We start from the raw sequence: 26,067 nt of genomic DNA on the forward strand, positions 1-26,067 counted from the left end.
GACAGACAAGGTATGACATTGTCTTGAGACAGACAGACAGAGAGACAGACAAGGTATGACATTGTCTTGAGACAGACAGACAGACAGACAGACAAGGTATGACATTGTCTTGAGACAGACAGACAGAGAGACAGACAAGGTATGACATTGTCTTGAGACAGACAGACAGACAGACAGACAAGGTATGACATTGTCTTGAGACAGACAGACAAGGTATGACATTGTCTTGAGACAGACAGACAAGAAAAAGAGTCTACTGCCATATTTAGCTCCTGGCATTGATCAATTGCTACCGATGAGTGTCGAGGTGACTTTAACCTCAATGTTGTCATGGCGACTGTGTGTGTGTGCATGTGTGCTTCCGTGTGTCTTTGGTTGAGTCATCTCCCAAGACGCTCTAATGAGAATAATGGCAGTCGTTATGATATTCATCATCTTCATCGTCATAGTCAATGAAATAATGCCTTGTAAAGAGCATTAGGGACAGATGTCATGTCTGATAAATGTTATATGTGAGGTCAGGAGGTGAGTCTTCAGGTCAGAGCAGGTGAACTAGAGGAGATCAGAAGAGGAAGCCATATTAAAATAGTGAGATTTTCCAATGGAATTCTCTCTGTAGGGTCAAGTTGTGTGTGTGTGTCCATCTCCTGTGGTGAGATGTGACCCAACATGGTCCCTGTGCGTCGTGAGTGGAGTGGGTGGGAGGATCTGACCTGCGGGAATCACAAGATGGAAATTGCAGAGCACGTTTCATTTCCGTCGTGTGTGCCATTATGCGTCAGGCTTCCACTCCCTCTCATTCCCTCTCCTCCCCCTTTCTCCATATTGCTCGGAGGAAAAATCCTCAGTGATATGCAAATCAGCGATGATCACCACGTCGCTGTGTAATGACGGCCCGGAGAGAGAGAGGGAGTCCCCTCTCACAGAGAATCCTTTCTAACAACTTATCAAGCTCATTCTCTTTCCACAGGGAAATGGACTGTTCATTAACACAGTGCAATGAAAGAATATCCCTCTTTCTGTCAATTCCCTACCCCTTTTCCCTGCTCTCCTTCTCCGAGATCCTATTCATCTTTCTCACTGTGCTATTCAGAAAGTATTTCCAGCATTTATCTACTACCATGTGTGACTGAATTAGGAATACTCTGTATCCCAGTCTATACTACTGAAATAATGAAAGCCATTCATTGTGTAACAGATTCTAACTACTACTGTGTATGAGTAAAGTTGTCTACGCTGTTACCACACCACAAGTCTACTAACTAACAGATCATTAGTCAATTAGCAGTGAACATAATCAAACAGGGTTGAAATGAAAACCTGTGTGTAGATTGGCTTATTTTACCATGTCTGTCTGGAAGGCAGAAGTAAACAGTCACCTCTTACAGCAGGTCTGGTTTCAAGGCCTCCTTAATCTAGTTTCAAGGCCTCCTTATAGCCTGCCGCAGTCACCACTGGTCCATCATTGTCACACACAATTACTGCACATCAAGACAGAAAAACACACACTGTCAGACACTGCTGTCAAGAAGAATAGGAGATTCAGAAAAACACTCAGAAAAAGTGTCAGACCAACTTGTTTGGCTGCTCAAATTGGACCTTAAGCACTTTGTTGAAGTGATGTGAGCTTGAATGAAAGTGTGCAATTGAAGATAATTAAAGGCACCCAAATTACAAAATGACACATTGGTTTCTTTACCCTGTAAGCAGTCTACAGACAAGATATAACAATCCATGCTATGGTTTAGTTTTTCTGGCACCGTTTCCACATGCTAAAGGTTAGCATTTTTTGCACAAATCCCATTCAACTCATGGGACCGACCTTAGCATTTTTTGTGCATCATGTCCTTCCTTGTCCATAGACTGCTTACAGGGTGTCAGTTTATCAACCAATATGTCCATTTATTTTCCTGTAGTCCATGATCATCTCCTTTGTCACATTGAGGGAGAGGTTATTGTCCTGGCACCACACTGCCAGGTCTCTGACCTCCTCCCTATAGGTTGCCGCATCGTTGTCGGTGATCAAGCCTACCACTGTTGTGTCATCAAACTTAATGGTGTTGGAGTCGTGCTTGGCCACGCAGTCGTGGGTGAACAGAGAGTACAGGAGGGGACTAAGCATGAACCCCTGGGGGGCCCCGGTGTTAAGGATCAGTGTGGCAGATGTGCTGTTGCCTACACTTACAACCTAGGGGGGCAGCTCATCAGGAAGTCCAGGATGCAGTTGCAGAGGGAGAGGTTTACTCCCAGGGTCTTTAGCTTAGTGATGAACTTTGTGGGCACTATGGTGTTGATCGCTGAGCTGTAATCAATGAACAGCATTCTCGCATACTGTAGGTGTTCCTTTTGTCCAGGTGGGAAAGGGCAGTGTGGATTGCGATTGATATTGCGTCATCTGTGGATCTGTTGGGGCAGTATGCAAATTGGAGTGGGTCTAGGGTTTCCGGGATGATGGTGTTGATGTGACCAATGACCAGCCTTTCAAAGCACTTCACGGCTACCAACGTTAGTCATTTAGGCAGATTACCTTCACTTTTTTGGGCACTATTGTGGTCTGCTTGAAACATGGGTGAAAATGGCATCGAAGACACTTTCCAGTTAGTTTGGGCATGCTCGGAGTACACACCCTGGTAATCCATCTGGCCCCATGGCCTTGTGAATGTTGACCTGTTTAAAAGTCTTGCTCACATCGGCTACGGAGAGAATGATCACACCATCGTCCGGGAACAGCTGGTGCTCTCATGCATGCTTCAGTGTTGCTTGCCTCGAAGCGAGCATGCAAAGGCATTTAGCTCATCTGTTAGGCTCGCGTCACTGGGCTTCCCTTTGTAGTCCGTAATAGTTTGCAAGCCCTGCCACATCCGACGAGTGTCACAGCCGGTGTAGTAGATTCAACCGGTAGGATAAAGAAATGCAAGGGTAAGTGATATTGAACAGAGAGATCTATATCTGAATGTAGGCATTCACTTAAGATAAAGAAACAAGCAGTAATGCCTGAGAACCGGGGAATTACTGTCAGACAACTCCCGACAAGGGTTGCTCAACTTACTATGCTCAACTTACCCCATACCAGGGACAAGCTGTTTTCAAAACTGTTATGTCTACATGAATTGTCAACTTACCCCACTCTCCCCTACAATCACGCAACCCAACACTCTCTGTTTGGTGCGTCAAACCAATGAAGTCCAAAAATAAATGGCCTATGATGTCAGGAAAAAGACCTGTGTACTTATTCAGTTGATGGTATGCCTGGACCTGAAATAGTCAAGTGATTCACACTTTTGTCCATGTCTTAGTTCTAAGATTAGCCCCGTTTTATTTTTCATCCAGGTTATAGTGTTTAGATACAGTACTATCATCTAATCTCTTTTGAAAGAGATTCCTGTCATGATGAACGAGGGAGGTCTAGCAGGGGGAGAATAGAAAATATGGTCATATTAACGCCACTGCTAAACACCAGCATGACAAATCTACTCAACAGCTTAGCGAAACATTGTCTCTCTGCATTACTCACTCAATTTGTTTCCACACACACGGACAGAAGTACACACACACACACAGAGGGATAGAAGGGGTGGATACATTTCTTGTAGTTTCATTAAACTTTTTCACTCAGGACGCTTTATCTGGACGTGGTTCGTCAGGGCCTTCACCAGCCAAAGCTAAGTAGTAACATTGTGCCTTCTAATTGCAGTACTCATAATATACCGGAGAACGATCGCCTTATGGCACGGATAGCTGTGCTGCAAGCCCAGCTTCAGACGTAATCGTTAGGCAAGGGTAATTTAAGTGTAGGAAAGGATGAAACAGCATCTGTGCCACCAATACGTACAGATAGTAGTATAAATCCCCTCTCACAATCCCCGCAGCCGGACAATTTTCACATGGCTTCTGGAAGGAAATGCTGTAGGAATGCTCAACTGGTGTCGCTCATTCAGCCAAACTTTCAACCAATTCTCCCCATTAATCAACGGGTCGGAGTCAGAGGCCGAGCCTTCTCGGGTCTCTCCTCCTCCCATTATGGGGTCTGAGATGCCAAAGCCTCCCACCATTAACTCTGACAAATTGAAAACCCTAGTCATTGGCGACTCCATTAGCGCAGTATTAGACTTAAAATGAATCATCCAGAGATCATACACTGTTTACCAGGGGGCATGGCTACCGAAGTTAAGGCTAATCTGAATATGGTGCTGGCTAAAGCTAAAACTGGTGAGTGTAGAGAGTATAGAGATATTGTTATGCACATCAGCACCAACAATGTTAGGATCAAACAGTCAGAGGTCACCAAGCGCAACATAGCTTCAGCATGTAAATCAGCGAGAAAGATGTGTCGGCATCGAGTAATTGTCTCAGGCAGTTTTTTTTTGAGTCTCACAACTCAATTGCTGGTTGAAAACGGTTTTCTGACTCCCGAAAGATAGAATTTGCAGATAAATGGTCCTCTTTCTGGGACTCAACCACAAACAGGACCGAGTCTGGCCTGCTGAGGAGTGACGGACTCCATCCTAGCTGGAGGGGTGCTCTCATCTTATCTATGAACACAGACAGGGCTGTAACTCCCCCAGCTTCACAATGAGATAGGGTACAGGCCAGGCAGCAAGCTGTTGTTAGCCAGCCTGCCAGCTTAGTGGAGTGTGACACTAGCACAGTCAGTGTAGTCAGCTCAGCTATCCCCATTGAGACCGCATCTGTCCGTCAATCTAGGTTGTGCAAAACTAAACATGGCGGTGTTCATTTTAGCAATCTCACTGGAATAAAGACCTCCTCCATTCCTGTCATTATTGAAAGAGATTGTGATATCTCACATCTCAAAATAGGGCTACTTAATGTTAAATCCCTCACTTCCAAGACAGTTATAGTCAATGAACTAATCATAAATTCATACTAGTTTTGCTGACTCCTTCTGAAATAAATAATTGCCACATACGTACTGGAAAATTCACAATACCTACTGAATCACTTTTTATAGCTACAGTTTACAGGCCTCCTGGGCAATATAAAGCGTTCCTCAATGAGTTCCCTGAATTCCTATCGGACCTTGTAGTCATGGCAGAAAATATTCACATTTTTGGTGACTTTAATATTCACATGGAAAAGTCGGAGCCATCATCGACTCAGTGGGTTTTGTCCAACATGTCTCCGGACCTACTCACTGCCACAGTCATACTCTGGACCTAGTTTTGTCCCGTGGAATAAATGTTGTGGAGCTTAATGTTTTTCCTCATAATCCTGGACTATCGGACCACCATTTTATTATACTTGCAATCGCAACAAATAATCGGCTCAGACCCCAACCAAGGATCATCAAAAGCCGTGCTATAAATTCTCGGACAACCCAAAGATTCCTAGATGCCCTTCCAGACTCCCGCCACTTACCCAAGGATGTCAGAGTACAAACATCAGTTAACCACCTAACTGAGGAACTCAATTTAACCATGTGTAATACCCTAGATGTAGACGCACCCCTAAAAACAAAAAAACATTTGTCATAAGAAACTAGCTCCCTGGTATACAGAAAATACCCCAGCTCTGAAGCCAGCTTCCAGAAAATTGGAACGGAAATGGCGCCACACCAAACTGGAAGTCTTCCGACTAGCTTGGAAAGACAGTACCATGCAGTATCGAAGAGCCCTCACTGCTGCTCGATCATCCTATTTTTCCAACTTAATTGAGATCCAAAATGTATTTTTGATACTGTCGCAAAGCTAACTAAAAAGCAGCATTCCCCAAGAGAAGATAGCTTTCACTTCAGCAGTGATAAATTCATGAACTTCTTTGATGAAAAGATCATGATCATTAGAAAGCAAATTACAGACTCCTCTTTAAATCTGCATATTCCTCCAAAGCTCAGTTGTCCTGAGTCTGCAAAACTCTGCCAGGACCTGGTTAATGAATGCAAATGTTTTTGATAGGACAGCACGTGATCATCTGTAAAACTCATATTGCCATGGATTTAGATTTTTTTTGGTAAACAGCATTGCCAACAACATTTTAGCTAGGCCTGCTATAACTAAGCCACAGATAGAACAATGGGTTAGTAAAAATATTTGACTAGGCTTTGTGTCACATCTTCGACAGTAATTTATGTTTTGACAGAACGAGTGCGAGGAGGAGAGGCAACAATGCTTGACTGTGACAATCAAGCCCCAACCGTCTATCGCTGCTGACAGATTCTCAACGTCAAAAGACAACATTGGCCCACAACACTCAGCTGGTAACCGTCAATTTCACCGAACAGGCCAGGGACAAGTGCTGTTCGCTATTTGAATGAAAATGGCCTTTTAAACGCTTGAAATAGCTAGCTAGTCGTATTCAATTAGAATTGAATGCCACACTTTTCAATTCAAGTTCAAATGAATTTGTGTAGCCCTATTCCCATTGCCTGCCTAATTGACCGTAAGTAGCCTGAAGCTCAAGATAATACCTGAGAGCTCACAGTGCCTTGCAAAAGTATTCACCCACCTTGCCATTTTTACTATTTTGTTGCATTACAACCTGTAATTTAAATTGATTTTTATTTGGATTTCATGTAATGGACATACACAAAATAGTCCAAATTGGTGAAGTGAAAAAAATAACTTGTTTCTGAAAATTCTAAAAGATTAATACGGAGAAGTAGTACGTCCATATGTATTCACCCCCTTTGCTAAGAAGCCCCTAGATAAGATCTGGTGCAACCAATTACCTTCAAAAGTCACATAATTAATTCAAGTCCACCTGTGTGCAATCTAAGTGTCACATGATCTCAGTATTGTTAAGATATTTTATCAAGGTTTAAGATAAATGATTAAATAATTCTACCCAGAAACTTAACCATTAGGATTAGAGGTTATGTAGCATGAACAAGGAGTAATTAAAAAGAATAAACACAGCTCCAACTAGGTTGGAGGGGGGGAGTGTCACGACTCCTACCGAAGGTGGCTCCCCTTCCCGTTCGGGTGGCGCTCGGCGTTCGTCGTCGCCGGCCTACTAGCTGCCACTGATTCTTTTCTCCCCCTCCTTATGTGTTTATTGAGGTCACCTGTTTTGAGTTGGTTATAATTAGTGAGGCTTTATTAGTCAGCCGGCCCTTCTGGTTCTTTGTGCGGGATTGATTATTGTAACCCTGGTGTTTGCATTAGATGTACATGTTCGTGTATTTAGTGCTAGACTGTTTTCGTTTCCCTGTGTCTGGGGCATTTGGTTTGAGCACCCGTAAGTGGGGTGACCGTAGTTCACCGTGTGTGCATTAAAAAAAGAAAGCACTTTATTGAACTCTGCTTTCCTGCGCCTGATTTCACCCTCACGACACCCAGGACCTTACAGGGAGGGAGGAAGGCATGTGTGTGCCTAAAGTAAGAAAAGAGAATCCTTAACCTATGTTTGAACCGACCTGGCTATAACTCTGTGGCGATAAAATAAGACAGCGAGAGCCCCTCCAGGTTTTCCGTATCTGGGGGGGACTGGAACTGTCAGCTAAGTGGTAATAAACTGTGGTGAGACTTCAGGAGATAATCCAGATATAATCTGTGCGTTAGTGGGTTGCAATGGACTTTTGAATCTGCTTTGTCCTTGTCGGAGAGTAGGAGGAGTCTTCAAGACTCTATGACGAAATGTGTGGTATATAAACCAATGTACAGTATATTGTATTATGACCAGAGCTCTCGAGAATAAACTATATTGGCTAATTTCAGTTGACTGGTCTCTGTCTATTTTATGCAATTAAGGATCTTACAAATTCTTAGAAACGGACAGAGTGTTTTAAATTGAATTGGTTAATGAACACATAAGAACTAAATTAATCTAACAAGTATATATACACACCTGTTCTGATAGGCCCCAGAGTCTGCAATACCACTAAGCAAGGGGCACCAAGAAGACCAAGGAGCTCTCCAAACAGGTCAGGGACAAAGTTGTGGAGAAGTACAGATCAGGGTTGGGTTATAAAAAAATATCAGAAACTTTCAACATCCCAGAGCACCATTAAATGCATGATTAAAAAATGGAAAGAATATGGCACCACAACAAGCCTGCCAAGAGTGGGCCGCCCACCAAAGCTCACAGACCAGGCAAGGAGGGCATTTATGGAAGAAGGTACTCTGGTCAGATGAGACTAAAATTGAGCTTTTTGGCCATCAAAGAAAACGCTGTGGCACAAACACAACACCTCCCATCACCCCGAGAACACAATCCCCACAGTGAAGCATGGTGGTGGCAGCATCATGCGGTGGGGATGTTTTCCATCGGCAGGTACTGGGAAACTGGTCAGAATTGAAGGAATGATGGATTGTGCTAAATACAGGGAAATTCTTGAGGGAAACCTGTTTCAGTCTTCCAGAGATTTGAGACTGGGACGGAGGTTCACCTTCCAGCAGGACAATGACCCTAAGCATACTGCTAAAGCAACACTCAAGTGGTTTAAGGGGAAACCTTTAAATGTCTTGGAATGGCCTAGTCAAAGACCAGACCTCAATCCAATTGAGAATATGTGGTATGACTTAAAGATTGCTGTACATCAGCAGGAACCATCCAACTTGAAGGAGCTGGAGCAGTTTTGCCTTGAAGAATGGGCAAAAATCCCAGTGGCTAGATGTGTCAAGCTTATAGAGACATATCCCATGAGACTTGCAGCTGTAATTGCTGAAAAAGGTGGTTCTACAAAGTATTGACTTTGGGGGGTGAATACTTATGCACGCTCAAGTTCAGTTTTTTTGTATTATTTCTTGTTTGCTTCACAAGAAAAAATATTTAGCATCTTCAAAGTAGTAGGCATGTTGTGTAAATCAAATGATACAAACCCTAATTCCAGGTTGTAAGGCAACAAAATAGGAAAAATGCCAAGGGGGTAAATAATTTCGCAAGGCACTGTAAGTAGTAGGCCTACTATGGATCAACCGACCCGATTGATCTGAGCAAATGGGTTAAATCAGAGAGGAAGAGAATCTTTGGTTAAATAGCTTGAAACAGGAAATGGTCCCATAGGACACATAGGCCTACCAACAACCGATGGATCCGACCACACAAGAATTAAACATACACCACAAAAGGGGATGCAATTAAGATTTGTTTTACATCAACAAATAGCCTAAAATAGTAATAGTATCATGAGTTTAATTAGCACAAAATGTATGTAAAAGCAACTAATTTGATTGCACAACACTTCTGATAGCCACTCACCCCAACACCTCAGATTTTCATGGAATCCAATGGGCTGCTTTAGCCTAGCTAGCATAGCATGAGGACAAAAAAGGCAGTTTAATAAAAAACGAGCCGTATTTCAATCTTATCGATTTGTTAGTTCGGATAATGGGATAATTAGGAGTACAGCAACATATTCCATTCCTGGATTTGTCACGTATACTCCCTCTCCGGCCTCTAGGTCATCAGGCTGCTGATTATCTTGCACACCTGTCACCATAGTCTCGCGCACCTGCGCCTCATGATACTCACCTGGACTCCATCACCTCCTTGATTATCTTCTCTATATCGGTCACTCCCCTTGGTTCTTTCCTCAGGTGTTATTGACTCTGTGTTCATGTCGATGAGTTGTTTGTGATTCGTGTTTTATTTTTTTAATTAAATCACTCACTCCCTGAACTTACTTCCCAACTCTCAGCGCACTTGTTACAGGATTAAGGAACGATTTCGAGCCATATCCCGTACTAGCTCCACGCTGCCCACATTAGGGCTTAGCATTGTTTAGACTTGGAGAAGAAAATCTTTGGTTTTAGTTAGAACAAGGGTCTAGTGTCTGTCGCTAGGGCAGTGATCAGTGGTAACCATAACATGACCAAACTACTAGACAAATGTGTGACTCATGATTTATTTAGCTATGTAAAAAGTTTAAGGCCCCTCTGGTGGTATACAGTAGTTCTTTCCCCAGACCAGGTCACCACAGACAGTTAACCTCTGAGCCTGTCCTGCTCCTATACAGTGTCTGGATTTACTGCCTCGTCTAACGGTCTGGTGGGACATCGTCAAGCTGTCTTCTCCTGGCTTTTTGGTCGTCAGTCTTGTGTCCTCTGCTAAGTCATTTAATTAAGATTGGGTCAGAAACAGAGGAACTCAGGCCACACCGCACAACAGACAGTTAAAAAGCACACACAAACCGCTGTGTAACCTCCCTGGCTTGGGGGTCAGCAGCATACAAACGGGCAGGCATACACAAGCAGGCACAGTCATATGCGCACAGCTGGACTGCAACTGTATCTTCGACTTTGCGTAGCGATGCCTGGTGAGTTGATGGTTGACCCAGAGAGCTCTCTAGTTCCACCTCCGAGCTCCTCCTCCCCCAGAACCTCCCATCACCATGGAAACACGTTTATCACTGAAGACAACTGTTATGGGATTTTTTATCAATAATGACTAAATGAGGTATACTGCACTATAACTGGCAAGAATTCTACCCTGTCTTTCTTGTAGTATTAAATCATGTATGTTTATTAGGAAGGGGTTATTTGGCATATACCTAGGAAGAAAGGAATGTATGTGGGGGTAGAAAGAGAACGGAGGGGCGCATTAACCTATGTTGGAATCGACCGGGATGTAAATCTGAGGAGATAAGAGAAGACAGGGAGAGCTCCTCCAGAGTTCTAGTGTCTGGGGGAGCCTGGAACTGTCAGCTGAGGGGTTATAAACTGTGGTGAGACTCATGAGAAAATCCTTATGTTGTTGTGTATGTATGTGCGTAGTTTAGGATGGTTTAAAAAGGAATGTATTTATAAACTTGAGAGCTCTCGCAAATAAATTTGGATCTGATCAATTGTGAGCTGGGAATTCTGTCTGTTTCATTTAAGACCAGAACTTTACAACCTCTGGGTAAATAGGCCAATGTATGGTCTGAGCTGAGAAAGTGGAAGGTGGGGGCTGTGGAGCTGCATGGCCTGGAGCTGAGGAGAGAGAGGAACACACACATTACACACACAGCCTCAAACAACTGAAACACACAGAGGTGTGAGGGCCAGAAGAGGACCCAGGTACTCTTGCATGCATGCCCTCACTCGCTTTACACACACATGTACTCGCACATCTAACACATACAGTGCCTTGCGAAAGTATTCGGCCCCCTTGAACTTTGCGACCTTTTGCCACATTTCAGGCTTCAAACATAAAGATATAAAACTGTATTTTTTTGTGAAGAATCAACAACAAGTGGGACACAATCATGAAGTGGAACGACATTTATTGGATATTTCAAACTTTTTTAACAAATCAAAAACTGAAAAATTGGGCGTGCAAAATTATTCAGCCCCCTTAAGTTAATACTTTGTAGCGCCACCTTTTGCTGCGATTACAGCTGTAAGCCGCTTGGGGTATGTCTCTATCAGTTTTGCACATCGAGAGACTGAATTTTTTTCCCATTCCTCCTTGCAAAACGGCTCGAGCTCAGTGAGGTTGGATGGAGAGCATTTGTGAACAGCAGTTTTCAGTTCTTTCCACAGATTCTCGATTGGATTCAGGTCTGGACTTTGACTTGGCCATTCAAACACCTGGATATGTTTATTTTTGAACCATTCCATTGTAGATTTTGCTTTATGTTTTGGATCATTGTCTTGTTGGAAGACAAATCTCCGTCCCAGTCTCAGGTCTTTTGCAGACTCCATCAGGTTTTCTTCCAGAATGGTCCTGTATTTGGCTCCATCCATCTTCCCATCAATTTTAACCATCTTCCCTGTCCGTGCTGAAGAAAAGCAGGCCCAAACCATGATACCGCCACCACCATGTTTGACAGTGGGGATGGTGTGTTCAGAGTGATGAGCTGTGTTGCTTTTACGCCAAACATAACGTTTGGCATTGTTGCCAAAAAGTTCAATTTTGGTTTCATCTGACCAGAGCACCTTCTTCCACATGTTTGGTGTGTCTCCCAGGTGGCTTGTGGCAAACTTTAAACAACACTTTTTATGGATATCTTTAAGAAATGGCTTTCTTCTTGCCACTCTTCCATAAAGGCCAGATTTGTGCAATATACGACTGATTGTTGTCCTATGGACAGAGTCTCCCACCTCAGCTGTAGATCTCTGCAGTTCATCCAGAGTGATCATGGGCCTCTTGGCTGCATCTCTGATCAGTCTTCTCCTTGTATGAGCTGAAAGTTTAGAGGGACGGCCAGGTCTTGGTAGATTTGCAGTGGTCTGATACTCCTTCCATTACAATATTATCGCTCGCACAGTGCTCCTTGGGATGTTTAAAGCTTGGGAAATCTTTTTGTATCCAAATCCGGCTTTAAACTTCTTCACAACAGTATCTCGGACCTGCCTGGTGTGTTCCTTGTTCTTCATGATGCTCTCTGCGCTTTTAACGGACCTCTGAGACTATCACAGTGCAGGTGCATTTATACGGAGACTTGATTACACACAGGTGGATTGTATTTATCATCATTAGTCATTTAGGTCAACATTGGATCATTCAGAGATCCTCACTGAACTTCTGGAGAGAGTTTGCTGCACTGAAAGTAAAGGGGCTGAATAATTTTGCACGCCGAATTTTTCAGTTTTTGATTTGTTAAAAAAGTTTGAAATATCCAATAAATGTCGTTCCACTTCATGATTGTGTCCCACTTGTTGTTGATTCTTCACAAAAAAACACAGTTTTATATATTTATGTTTGAAGCCTGAAATGTGGTAAAAGGTCGCAAAGGTCAAGGGGGCCGAATACTTTCGCAAGGCACTGTATATACAGTGGGGCAAAAAAGTATTTAGTCAGCCACCAATTGTGCAAGTTCTCCCACTTAAAAAGATGAGAGAGACCTGTAATTTTCATCATAGGTACGCTTCAACATGACAGACAAAATGAGAAGAAAAAAAATTCAGAAAATCATATTGTAGGATTTTTTATGAATTTATTTGTAAATTATGGTGGAAAATAAGTATTTGGTCAATAACAAAAGTTTATCTCAATACTTTGTTATATACCCTTTGTTGGCAATGACAGAGGTCAAACGTCTTCACAAGTCTTCACAAGGTTTTCACACACTGTTGCTGGTATTTTGGCCCATTCCTCCATGCAGATCTCCTCTAGAGCAGTGATGTTTTGGGGCTGTTGCTGGGCAACACGGACTTTCAACTCCCTCCAAAGATTTTCTATGGGGTTTAGATCTGGAGACTGGCTAGGTCACTCCAGGATCTTGAAATGCTTTTTACGAAGCCACTCCTTCGTTGCCCGGGCGGTGTGTTTGGGATCATTGTCATGCTGAAAGACCCAGCCACGTTTCTTATTCAAATCAAATCAAATTTTATTTGTCACATACACATGGTTAGCAGATGTTAATGCGAGTGTAGCGAAATGCTTGTGCTTCTAGTTCCGACAATGCAGTAATAACCAACAAGTAATCTAGCTAACAATTCCAAAAGTACTACCTTATAGACACAAGTGTAAGGGGATAAAGAATATGTACATAAAGATATATGAATGAGTGATGGTACAGAGCGGCATAGGCAAGATACAGTAGATGGTATTGAGTGCAGTATATACATATGAGATGAGTATGTAAACAAAGTGGCATAGTTAAAGTGGCTAGTGATACATGTATTACATAAAGATGCAGTAGATGATTTAGAGTACAGTATATACATATGAGATGAATAATGTAGGGTATGTAAACATTATATTAGGTAGCATTGTTTAAAGTGGCTAGTGATATATTTTACATAATTTCCCATCAATTCCCATTATTAAAGTGGCTGGAGTTGAGTCAGTGTGTTGGCAGCAGCCACTCAATGTTAGTTAGTGGTGGCTGTTTAACAGTCTGATGGCCTTGAGATAGAAGCTGTTTTTCAGTCTCTCGGTCCCAGCTTTGATGCACCTGTACTGACCTCGCCTTCTGGATGATAGCGGGGTGAACAGGCAGTGGCTCGGGTGGTTGTTGTCCTTGATGATCTTTATGGCCTTCCTGTGACATCAGGTGGTGTAGGTGTCCTGGAGGGCAGGTAGTTTGCGCTGCTGCGCCTTCTTCACGATGCTGTCTGTGTGGGTGGACCAATTCAGTTTGTCTGTGATGTGTACGCCGAGGAACTTAAAACTTACTACCGATTCGACTATTTCAGACATACCCGTTGCTGACAGGTGTATAAAATCGAGCACACAGCAATGTAATCTCCATAGACAAACATCAGCAGTAGAATGGCTTTACTGAAGAGCTCAGCAACTTTCAATGTGGCACCGTCATAGGATGCCACCTTTCCAACAAGTCAGCATGACAATGCCTCCGTGCACAAAGTGAGTTCCATACAGAAATAGTTTGTTTCGAGATCGGTGTGGAAAAACTTGACTAGCCTGCAGATAACCCGGACCTCAATCCTATCAAACACCTTTGGGATGAATTGGTACCCCGAGCCAGGCCTAATCGCCCAACATCTGTGTCCGACCTCACTAATGCTCTTGTGGCTGAGTGGAAGCAAGTCCCCGCAGCAATCTAGTGGAAAGCCTACCCAGAAGAGATCAGGCCGTTATAGCAGCAAAGGGGGGACCGACTTCATATTAATGGCCATGATTTTGGAATGAGATGTTTGACAAGCAGGTGTCCTCATTATTTTGGTCATGTAGTGTATCTCTTCCCCTATATGAGTTGCCATATTATATCATCAACCACTGCAGTCTCTCTTACATCCACTCTGTAGTCACATCATACACACTGGTATCGCTTCCCTTACCGCAGGTCACATGTCCCCATCAAGTGTTATATCAGACACCGCAGTCTCTCTCTTACATTAACGCAGCACCTCCTAAGGCATCGCTACAGCAGCTCTTTCTCTGCCTGTCAGCTCCTCCATTAAGCCTAATAGTCATCTACTGGGTTATGGTTTATGCTAATCATACAACTCTGCAGATAGCTCTAAATATGGATAAGTATAGCTACTAGAGGAGGAATGGCCACGCTTCATGTACAAGCCGTTTTACAGGCTAGAGATGTGATATCTGTGATCAGTTACCCGGCCCAGTATTTGTTGTTTCCATGAATTCATCAGAATAATACAATTTCTTCTTTCCCCCTGTAAAGTCAACTGACTTTCTTCTTTAAGGAGACAATTAAATATCTTATAAAATATATATTTTTAAGCAATAAGGCCAGAAGGGGTGTAGTATATGGCCAATATATCACAGCTACGGGCTGTTTCTTAGACATGAATCAACGCAGGGAGCCTGAATACAGCTCTTAGACATGGTATATTGGTAATATACCACAAACCCAGAGGTGCCTTATTGCTATTATAAACTGGTTACCAATGTAAATAGAGCAGTAAAAATGAATGTTTAGTCATAACCGTGGTATATGGTCTGATATAGCACGACTGTAAGCCAATCAGCATTCAGGGCTCAAACTACCCAGTTTATAATGTAGAACTATTAAACTTTGACTATACAACTGTTTTGGTCCTGAATCTAGGCTGTGTCTCTGTGTCCAGGTCTGTGTGTGTCCTCCTGTCCCAGGCCAAGGGTGGCAGGCTGGCTGAGCACCACTACAGGCTAGAGAGGCGTGTGTGGGCCGGATGGCATGGCACGGTGGAGGCAGAGGGTGGAAAGGGAGAACCACAACAAGGCAGAACAGATCTGTCTACAGCTGGCTGAGGTTTTTACATCATGTGTGTACGGTAAGTGTTTCTGCCTTGAAAAGTGTGTGTGTGTGTGTGTGTGTGTGTGTGTGTTAGACACGAACGCGTTAACCATGTGAGTGAATCCCCAGAACATGGCAATCATCCGCGTGTGAGACGTCTTTGCTGGATAGCTTACAGGTCCAGAGAAAAGAGGAAGAGAGAGACAAAAAAGGATGCGTTGTAGACAGGTGCATCAGCAAGCCTCGTAAATATAAAACACCTTTTATTCTTTTGTCAATTAGTGGTTCAAAACCAAGAGAGGAACGTGCAAGTGCCTGCAGTGCTTTTGGAAAGAGAGAGAGGGAGAGAGATAAATAAGGTGAGAAAGTGATTGGGGGATGGGGCAGAGAGAGGACAGCGCAGCAGTGTAGCCTAGTGGTTGTTCATTAATGTACACCACTACTGTTACTAGGAAAACATGTCACTCTACAACAACCTTACTAAATATGCGTACCGCGGGCCAGATCCAGAACGGGCTCAATACGGGCCGCGGGTCCCGACTAAATTCGACCGGGATTTGATTACTGGTATCATATGAACACACATAAGCAGGGACGGACTGGGACAATAAATCTGACCTGGCATTTCTAACACTAGCCAATTTCTTCACTTGAGGGCCCTATTATTGGCTAGACCATCATTACACCAAAAACCCAAGCTAGACAGACCCACTAAGCTAAAAATGGACTAACACATCTAACATTTCCCCAAATTCCAGATGTTAAGTCCACCCCTGCAAATAGAAAATGTGTAGAAATTCAAGAAATTTGCTTTAAAAACTGCTAAAATGTTCCCTTCACGCCATGGCATAGTGTAGAATTGCAGGAAATTGCAAATGTCTCACTCTGCCAACAAGAGGGGGGTGAACAGTTTGGGGTCGCATGGTGGGAGTTTGTTACTACGCCGATAAATGACAATATCCATCTGGACCTTTGTCACCTAGGAAATTTGTGTGACCGGACCTTCTCAAATAGTTTGAGTACCCCTGCGGTATAACATACAAAAGAAGAAACCAGAACAGTCCCTGCAACTACTGTTCCCTGTTCCCTGTTCTCTTCCCTCCCTGTTCTCATGGTGTAATATTTTTTCTTGGCTCATATACTCACCTCTGTATTGTGTACATTTACTAGTCTTATTGTGATGCTGTCACTAATAAAAACATATTCAGTGGTAGACTATTGGCTTTAATATCCACTATTCACAAAGGGTGTATGCTGCATGAGCGTAATATACACACTTCAGTCAGCACAGACAGATTATAATTAATACATAACATTTGCACAACAAATTCAAACACATACATTCTAAACAGCAGGTCACAGTACACACAGCCTATCCCTAGACACTTGCAGTATATATATGTACATGTAAGAATACACATGTTATACAAAATATCTATGTACTGACATTCTTTATACGGTACGGTTTCTGCAAATGTAACTGCCACTTAGTTATTTGAATTCTGTGATAACAGCATCCAAATCCAAACGTTTACAAACACAAATCTTTATAGCTCACTCAGCAGTGAGGCTTTAAAAGTCAGAGCCTGACAATAGAAAACTCAGAGACTGACAAGAGAGATGATCAGAGGGGCAGAGTTTTTACCATCATTATTTTTGTAAGGGCGGAAGTATGGATAGAGTTTCTCAGTGAAGGTGCAACCAGTGAAAGAGTAGATATGAGACCTGGCCTCTACATCATAAAAGGAGACTTGACCCTCCTCATAATCCACAAATACCCCCACCTTCTGAGGCTTCTCTCTCAGGGAGAGGCAGACAGGAGAAGAGGTATTGGCCTGGTACTGATACCTATTCCTCAGCCACACACTCCAGTATCCATTCTGAGGGCTCAGTGTAATGCAATCCTTCCTGTTGCTGGACTCTCTGGTCACTCCTAAATCCCAATCAGTCTTCCCCTTGACCTGCACCTCATAGTAGAATCTCCCTGAGGAGAAGCCCTTCTTTCCAAGGATACCGGTACATAAGGAAAATCTATTTGGGTTGTCAGGGAGATTCTGTCTCCTGTCTACATGTCTCACTTGTTTCCTATCCTCAGACAGGCTGAGACTGGGATGTGCTGTATCAGGGTCCAGAGTCACATCCACTGCATACTGCTGAATTCTCTTCATTTCAGTATCATACATCAACTTCTTCACATCACTCCAGAGTGTCTCCTCCAGCTTAGACATAGCTCGCCTCAGGTTCCCCACACCCAGACTGGTGTGAATACTGATCTCAGACCAGTCCTTGGTGGGAGGTAGGGTGCTGAGGGATGGAGAGCTCTGGAGGAGGTGGAGCTGGTCCTCAGTGTGTACGAGCTGCTCCAGCTCAGTGCTTCTCTTCTGTAGCTCAGCGATTTCCTGCTGCAGCTCTTTAATGAGCCCGTCAGCCTTCCTCTCTGCTGCTTTCTCCTTCTCCTCAACTACCTCAATGAACTCAGCCTGGCTTTTCTCAATGGAGCGCACCAGAGCAATGAAGACCTGTGCGCTGTCTTCTATCTCTCCCTCTGCGTCTCTCTTGCTGATCTCTACTAAGTGTTTTATATCCTGAACCTTCTGAAGTCGCTCCTGGATCATCTGCTGCACTTCTGCCTCCATCTTCCCAAGCTGAACTTTTCTCTGTCTATACTCTTTCTCTAGAGGGACAGTGTAGTGAGTCTTGTGTTCTGTTTTCATGCACAAGAGACAAACACACGTCTGGTCAGTCCTACAGAACAGATCCAGGAGTTTGTTGTGCTCATTACACATCCTGCCTTCTAGGTTCTCCACAGGGGCAATTAGCTTGTGTCTCTTCAGGGCTGGGGCTATCTGATGCGGCTGCAGATGAGTTTCACAATAAGAGGTCATACACTCCAGGCAGGACTTCAGAGCCTTGAACTTCGTGCCAGTGCAGGCGTCACAGGCCACTTCTCCAGGCTCAGGAGGGCGTTGGTCTGGGCTGCTGGTAGTGTTCACTTGAACTGACTTCCTGAACTGAGCAGCCATCTCAGAAATTAAATTATTGACAAAAATATCTGGTTTTCTATCAAACACGTTTTTACACATTGGACACTGACATAGGTCATTTCTTTCCCAGTACTTTCTGATACAGGCCTTACAGAAGTTGTGTCCACATGGAATGGTGACAGGCTCAGTGAACACATCCAGACATATAGAACACAGAAACTGCTCTTCCAACAGGAAACTGCTGGAGGACGCCATATCTAGACAGAGAGAAAAGGTGAAACGATAAAGCATTTAATGGAATGAGTCAGCTCTTGATACTTTGTTGGTCATACAATCATGAGCTTATGTAAAGTGTCTTTGAGTGACCTGAAAGGCACTTACTAATACAATGTAACTACTATACTGAACAAAAATATAAAACGCAACGTGTAGGGCTGTGGCGGTCACGAAATGTCATCAGCCGGTCATTGTCAAGCTAATAACTGTGTCTCACAGTAATATACCGTTAATTAACAAACACATTTAGCGTCTCCTGGCTTCCACACACAGCCTACAAGCCACTGACGCAGACCTTTGGAACATCTACATTTTAAAAAGTCTAATAAATCCAGGTAATATAGCCTACACCTTCACAAAAATAATGTATTTATTTTAGACAGGTCTAAAGAAGCATGATATGAAGAAAATGTAGTCTATTTCAGAAGAACAGAATAGCATACTCTGAGTTGTCCTTATGTTAGATCCTGATCTGGCTATGTCAAATGGCTGTGAGCTACACTAGTTCATTTAGCAGACAAGATTTTCTTAGAATTCATTGGCATTATTTTATATTATTTCATAGTATGAAGAATACAATTGAACAAAGCTGAATCAAATAGAAAGGATTTTTTTTTTTGAGGGAGTGCGCGGCTATTCTGTGTTGAGCGATTAACAAAGAAATAGGTATTCCTATATGCTTCATTTAGAGTTATTAATGTAACTTTAGTTATTCTACAAACATTGGACTGTATGTTTAGATTTTTAATACATTGTAAGGCTGCATGAAGAGAAGAGAAGAGCTCAACATCCGACGAGCTTCTCCTTCACATCTCTATGGATTAAAATGTCAATTTGACGAATTTGACGAATTCCACGGCAGAATCACCTTAGTGTGGCTGTAATGCACCCTAAAAAAATCCATGCCTTTAGCGGACAGTGGCCGTTGTGCCATTCTCCCTGAGTGCTGCACGCTCTGAAGCACCTCTCACTCACACGGCTCTCCATCACATAATTGGGTCTTTCTCACAGGCTACAAGTGAAGACAGACACATCGGGGACGCAACTGCGGGAGTCCTTATCCAATTCCGAGGTGCATGTTGAAGGTATTGGAAGAACTGTCCACATTTACTTTTCGTCAGCCAACAAGATGAGTAGGCCTAACAAACAGCAAAAGCACTAGCCTATGTCCATCTACTATACCCCGTAATACAAAAGTTGACATATTCCATTCTGTGAGAGAAAACATGGTCTGGTACAGTTGTGGGATGCGATAGATGCCAAATTAATACAACCACTAGCATAAAAAAGTTTTACGCGATGTGGCTGATGCAACGGATCAAGACATTTAGCTTAAAATGTTGATAAACGGTTAGGCTATTTATTCACATTATCAGCACAGCAATACGCACAAGGCAGTTACCCATAAGAAAACGCCTTTATCAAAAGTGACCGCAAATGCGATTGTATGTAAGGCTTTTATTAAAAATGTGCATTTTTATGATGTAAATTCTTCACCAAACTTGAAACTCACGCGCTGCTTTTGTATGCCAGTTAGGCTCTACACCCTTGTAAAACGGAGTAATGTGCTTAATGTGAAGAAGTTATTGGGCCACTTTAGTTGTGATACAAACTAGAGGTCGGCCGATTAATCGGAATGGCCGATTAATTAGGGCCGGTTTCAAGTTTTCATAACAATTGGAAATCTGTATTTTTGGGCGCCGATTAATTTTAATTTTATTTTTTTATTATACCTTTATTTAACTAGGCAAGTCAGTTAAGAACACATTCTTATTTTCAATGACGGCCTAGGAACGGTGGGTTAACTGCCTTGTTCAGGGGCAGAACGACAGATTTTCACCTTGTCAGCTTGGGAGATCCAATCTTGCAACCTTACAGTTAACTAGTCCAACACAATAACGACCTGCCTCTCTCTCGTTGCACTCCACAAGGAGTAAGTTGCTAGCTAGCATTAAACTTATCTTATAAAAAACAATCAATCATAATCACTAGTTAACTACACATGGTTGATGATATTACTAGATATTATCTAGCGTGTCCTGCGTTGCATATAATCTGACTGAGCATACGAGCATACAAGTTTCTAAGTATCTGACTGAGCGGTGGTAGGCAGAAGCAGGTGCGTAAACATTCATTCAAACAGCACTTTCGTGCGTTTTGCCAGCAGCTCTTCATTGTGCATCAAGCATTGCGCTGTTTATGACTTCAAGCCTATCAACTCCCGAGATGAGGCTGGTGTAACCGAAGTGAAATGGCTAGCTAGTTAGCGCGTGCTAATAGCATTTCAAACGTCACTCACTCGGAGCCTTCTAGTAGTTGTTCCCCTTGCTCTACATGGACAACACTGCTTCGATGGTGGCTGTTGTTGTTGTGTTGCTGGTTCGAGCCCAGGGAGGAGCGAGGAGAGGGACGGAAGCTATACTGTTACACTGGCAATACTAAAGTGCCTATAAGAACATCCAATAGTCAAAGGTTAATGAAATACAAATGGTATAGAGGGAAATAGTCCTATAATTCCTATAATAACTACAATAACTAAGACTCATGTTAAAAGGAACCACCAGCTTCCATGTGTTCTAATGTTCTTAGCAAGGAACTGAAACTTTAGCTTTCTTACATAGCACATATTGCACTTTTACTTTCTTCTCCAACACTTTGTTTTTGCATTATTTAAACCAAATTGAACATGTTTCATTATTTACTTGAGGCTAAATTGATTTTATTGATGTATTATATTGAGTTAAAATAAGCATTCAGTCAGTATTGTTGTAATTGTCATTATTACAAATAAATAAACAAAAATCGACCGATTAATCGGTATCGGCTTTTTTGGTCCTCCAATAATCGGTATCGGAGCTGAAAAATCATAATCGGTAGACCTCTAATACAAAGCTTATCAAAACATTTAGGCCTACATGAGGTGTGCAACTATGATTTGAAAAAAAGTCTTGCCTTATGCTGGGCATCATTCACAAGTGATATTATACAATTCACAAGTGATAGGCTAATATTGTCACCCATCAGACTATTCTTGATTGAATCTTGTCTTTACATATATACTACCATTCAAAATGTTGGGGTAACTTAGAAATTCTTGTTTTTGAAAGAAAAGCACATTTTTTTGTCCATTAAAATAACATCAAATTTATCAGAAATACAGTGTAGACATTTTTATTGCTGTAAATGACTATTGTAGCTGGAAACGGCAGATTTTTCATGGAATATCTAAATAGGCGTACAGAGGCCCATTATCAGCAACCATCACTCCTGTGCTCCAATGGCACGTTGTGTTAGCTAATCCAAGTTAAAAAAATTAAAAGGCTAATTGATCATTAGAAAACCCTTTTGAAAACTGTTGTTCTGATTAAAAAAGCAATTAAACTGGCCTTCTTTAGACTAGTTGAGTATCTGGAGCATGAGCATTTGTGGATTCGATTACAGGCTCAAAATGGCCAGAAACAAATACCTTTCTTCTGAAACTTGACAGTCAATTCCTGTTCTGAGAAATGAAGGCTATTCCATGTAAGAAATTGCCAAGAAATTGAAGATCTTGTACATCGCTGTACACTACTCCCTTCACAGAACAGGCTCTAACTGGCTCTAACCAGAATAGAAAGAGTAGTGGGAGGCCCCAGTGCACAACTGAGCACGAGGACAAGTACATTAGTGTCGAGTTTGAGAAACAGACACCTCACAAGTCCTCAACTGGCAGCTTCATTAAATAGTACCAGCAAAACTCCAGTCTCAATGCCAACGGTGAAGAGGCGACTCCGGGATGCTGGCCTTCTAGGCAGAGTTCCTCTGTGTTATTTTTCCCATCTTTATCTTTTCTTTTTATTGGCCAGTCTGAGATATGGCTTTTTTGTTGCAACTCTGCCTAGAAGGCAAGCATCCCGGAGTCGCCTCTTCACTGTTGACCTTGAGACTGCACAATAGAGTGGCCTTTTATTGTCCCTAGCACAAGGTGCACCTGTGCAATCATCATGCTGTTTAATCAGCTTCTTGATATACCACACCTGTCAGGTGGATGGATTATCTTGGCAAAGGAGAAATGCTCACTAACAGGGATGTAAACAAATCTGTGCACATTCTTTGGGGGCGAAATATGCTTTTTGTGCGTATGTGTTAAACAAATCAAAATACATTTTATATTTGATATTCTTCAAAGTAGCCTCCCTTTGCCTTGATTACAGCTTTGAAGAATCACATATATAAAATATATTTTGATTTATTTAACTCTTTCTTGGTTACTACATGATTCCATGTGTTATTTCATTGTTTTGATGTCTTCACAAATATTATACTATGTAGAAAAGAGTAAAAATGAAGAAAAACCCTGGAATGAGTAGGCGTGTCCAAACTTCTGACTGGTACTGTATTTTTGTCCCGTGTATAATCATTTAAACTCTATAATTCTCAAGGTGGCACTATGATATACTTACTAGCCAATTCCAATACATATTTTACCATATTACACAACTAATAGTCCTTAAATAAATAGAAAACAGGTGAAGACAAACACTGTAGGTAATCAGACCTTCATTTGTCCAGGTCAATGTTAACCCAATATTGGACTAATGGACCTTACATGTTCTGTTTAAAGGCGAATTGGCTCTGGAAGCCAAAACAGCAAAATACTCCATCTAAAAGTAAATATATTGAAGTATGGTTCTTGAAACATAATCCCTCATAATCCCTCATATCACATCAAAATAATTTCATATTACATTAAAATAATGTCATATTACAGTAAAATAATTTCATATTACATTAAAATACACAGTTACTGTACAATGTTTTAGCACAGTTGTAGCCAACAGTATTATTTTGTGACAAGTTTGTGGTGTCTGCCCGTTTACACACAGGTGTTCAGAGACACAGATAGCTAATTAGCACAGGTAGTCCACTCTGTTTTCTGTTAACAAGCACAGTAACATAGAAATATGCCCGTGTGAGAATCCTAACCCTATCAAGGTGTGTATCAATTTAACCTTTTGATTTCTGAAAATTGTTTCTCGCCAATATTAAAGAAAATGTCCTTAAAAAGCGATGCGCGTTAATGTTCAGAACGAACGTCGTGGCTCTTATCAAAACGCTACCCCCTTACAGAAAATGCCTTCCTCCAATGACTCTTATGTGTAATTTAATGGAACTGAGAGTCATGATCAAGGGCTAGGTCAATTAATCGACCTACTCACCTGTGTATAACTGTGGCTGCTTTCTCTGCTGTTTCTGTTTGTAGTACTGTATCAAACAAGGCCTATAGCATGTAGTTGTTTTTAAAATATTTCTGAAGTGTATGCGAGACTGTCCTAACATGTACAATACACACTCTGTCTCTCCAGTTAAGTTTCACTTCAGCATGACTTCAACATGCTCCTCCCCAATTTTTACTGTTATGAGGTTTTGCTGCACTTCCTGGTAGACTTAACCCTTTACATGGCCTAACTCATTCTGACAAACTGATATAACTGATGTTTTTTTTATTTTTTAAACCATTTTATCCCCCCCCCCCCCCCCATCACACACACGTACGCACGCACACACACACACACAGAATGACAAAGATTCAAATACATGTTTGTGCTCATTGCTTACACTCAGACATGTATTTTCTACACATATTTCCTATTATAAATTATTTGTCCCTCCTGTTCCTCCCCTCTGTCTCTCAGGTGTTGAGGCAGGTCCAGGCTGAGGCCCAGGGGTTGCAGAGGGAGATACAGCGCTATCAGGAGGCTGTGAAGAAGGCCTTTATGAGAGGAGTGTGTAGCCTGAACATGGAGGCATTGGGCATGTTCCACTCAGGACCTGGAGGAGAGGTGAAATGTGAGAGATATGTTCTTATTCCTCTCAAATATAAAGAAAGAATACTTTGGGCCTAATTTCTTCATTCCATTCACTCCTTGCATGAACTAATCACTGATTGATGAAAGTATAATACAGTGGAGACATGGCCTATCCACTGACATAGATTTTAGTTAGGATACTTGAACAGAGGTAGGAAGGAGTCAACCAATCTTTTTTTGAGAGCTTTCTCATTTCACTCATGTTGAATCCATACAGAATTATTAACTGCACACCACACAAGCTCTGATCATTTAGTCATTACTCAATCTGTCATTATTCTCAGTTCCACCTTCCTCTGCTCTGACGGTAGCTGGGCTAGTAAACATTCCTTCATGACCTGCAACTATATTTGCCTCTCTCCGTGGATTTGCGGGCTTGGTGCGTGCATGAGTATGGGTGTAGAGAGGCAGTCAGTTTAATTAGTGTGTAAGTTAGGGGAGCTGTTCCCCCTGATGTGGATGACAAGTGTAATTCAGTGGCAGAGGGAAAGTGCTGAGTGGGCTGGGCCTGGTTGGGTTGGACTGCCTGGGGAACGACAGTGACAACGACAGTGACAACAATTTTGGACCCCCTCGTGGCCCCCCTAAATGTGGAGTATGAAATAATTTTTACATAACACATTTTTGATGTCATTTTTTTTTTTAACATCCGTTATTAGACTGTGGCAACGATGATGATTATGAACATGGTCTTCTGCCTGCTAATGCCTGCAATGCAGTGAAGAAAATGATATGACGTCTAATGTAACTGGCCCCTCTAACAGTACAACTGGCCCCAGCTTGCCCCCCCAGTTGAAATGGTCTAGAACCGCCACTGTTCTGACAGCCATCTTTCCAAATCCGCCCATAACTTTTGGACTTCATAACATTCCCAGAACACATGAATTATTGAGTCATTGGTAGTTTTAAACTTCAGACATGACTCTGCCATTGTGTTGTAGAATTTGTACATTTTGTCTCTTATATAATAACTTCTATACATTAATTTATACTGGATTAAGCATACATTTGTGTTATGTTCAAGCATTCCCTCCCATCTTGTTCTAATATCTGTCATTTTTAAATATTGGTTCCAATAGTTTATATTTTATTCTAAGAGATTGTCAGCTGGATAGGCTCTCTGCAAGGTTTTGGATAGCTTACCTATCATATGAGTATCCTTTTCTGACTCAAATATGATTCCCTGAAGATTTCTCTGAAGTCCAAAAGATTTCAAATCTAAATTATGTGAGATGAAAATATCTACATTAGTCAATCAAAAATGTCTCATTAAAGCTGTTATGGAAATTACCAAGACATTTACGGTTTCTGTGCTTTTTTGTTTTTAATATAGACCAATTTATCTGTGAATTCTGAATAGCTATCCAAATATTGTTCCATAGGGTTATGTTTTTAGGGAGTGATATTGGTTCTTGTAGAGTACGTTTCA

The 26,067-nt window shown here is 42.0% G+C and overlaps 1 protein-coding gene across 1 annotated transcript; it reads right to left on the minus strand.

Moving 5' to 3' along the window:
* Positions 1–16,386: 16,386 nt before the first annotated feature.
* Positions 16,387–24,133, minus strand: LOC110523460 (E3 ubiquitin-protein ligase TRIM39-like). Its single transcript, XM_036977083.1, has 2 exons — positions 23,988–24,133; positions 16,387–18,770 (listed from the first exon to the last, which is right to left on the minus strand). The coding sequence occupies exons 1-2, from the start codon at positions 24,106–24,108 to the stop codon at positions 17,131–17,133; spliced, it is 1,761 nt and encodes a 586-aa protein (XP_036832978.1). The 5' UTR covers positions 24,109–24,133; the 3' UTR covers positions 16,387–17,130.
* Between the last annotated feature and the right edge of the window lie 1,934 nt (positions 24,134–26,067).

This window comes from Oncorhynchus mykiss, chromosome 5 (assembly GCF_013265735.2).
Source record: "Oncorhynchus mykiss isolate Arlee chromosome 5, USDA_OmykA_1.1, whole genome shotgun sequence".
Classification (NCBI taxonomy): Eukaryota; Metazoa; Chordata; class Actinopteri; order Salmoniformes; family Salmonidae; genus Oncorhynchus; species Oncorhynchus mykiss.

Bases quoted from the DNA above. Each gene is read 5' to 3' on its own strand.
- LOC110523460 (XM_036977083.1), bottom strand. From the start codon at position 24,108: ATGTTAGGACAGTCTCGCATACACTTCAGAAATATTTTAAAAACAACT. The intron at 18,771-23,987 runs GTGAGTAGGTCG...CTCTCTGTCTAG, and splicing joins GCAGCCACAGTTATACACAG to ATATGGCGTCCTCCAGCAGT.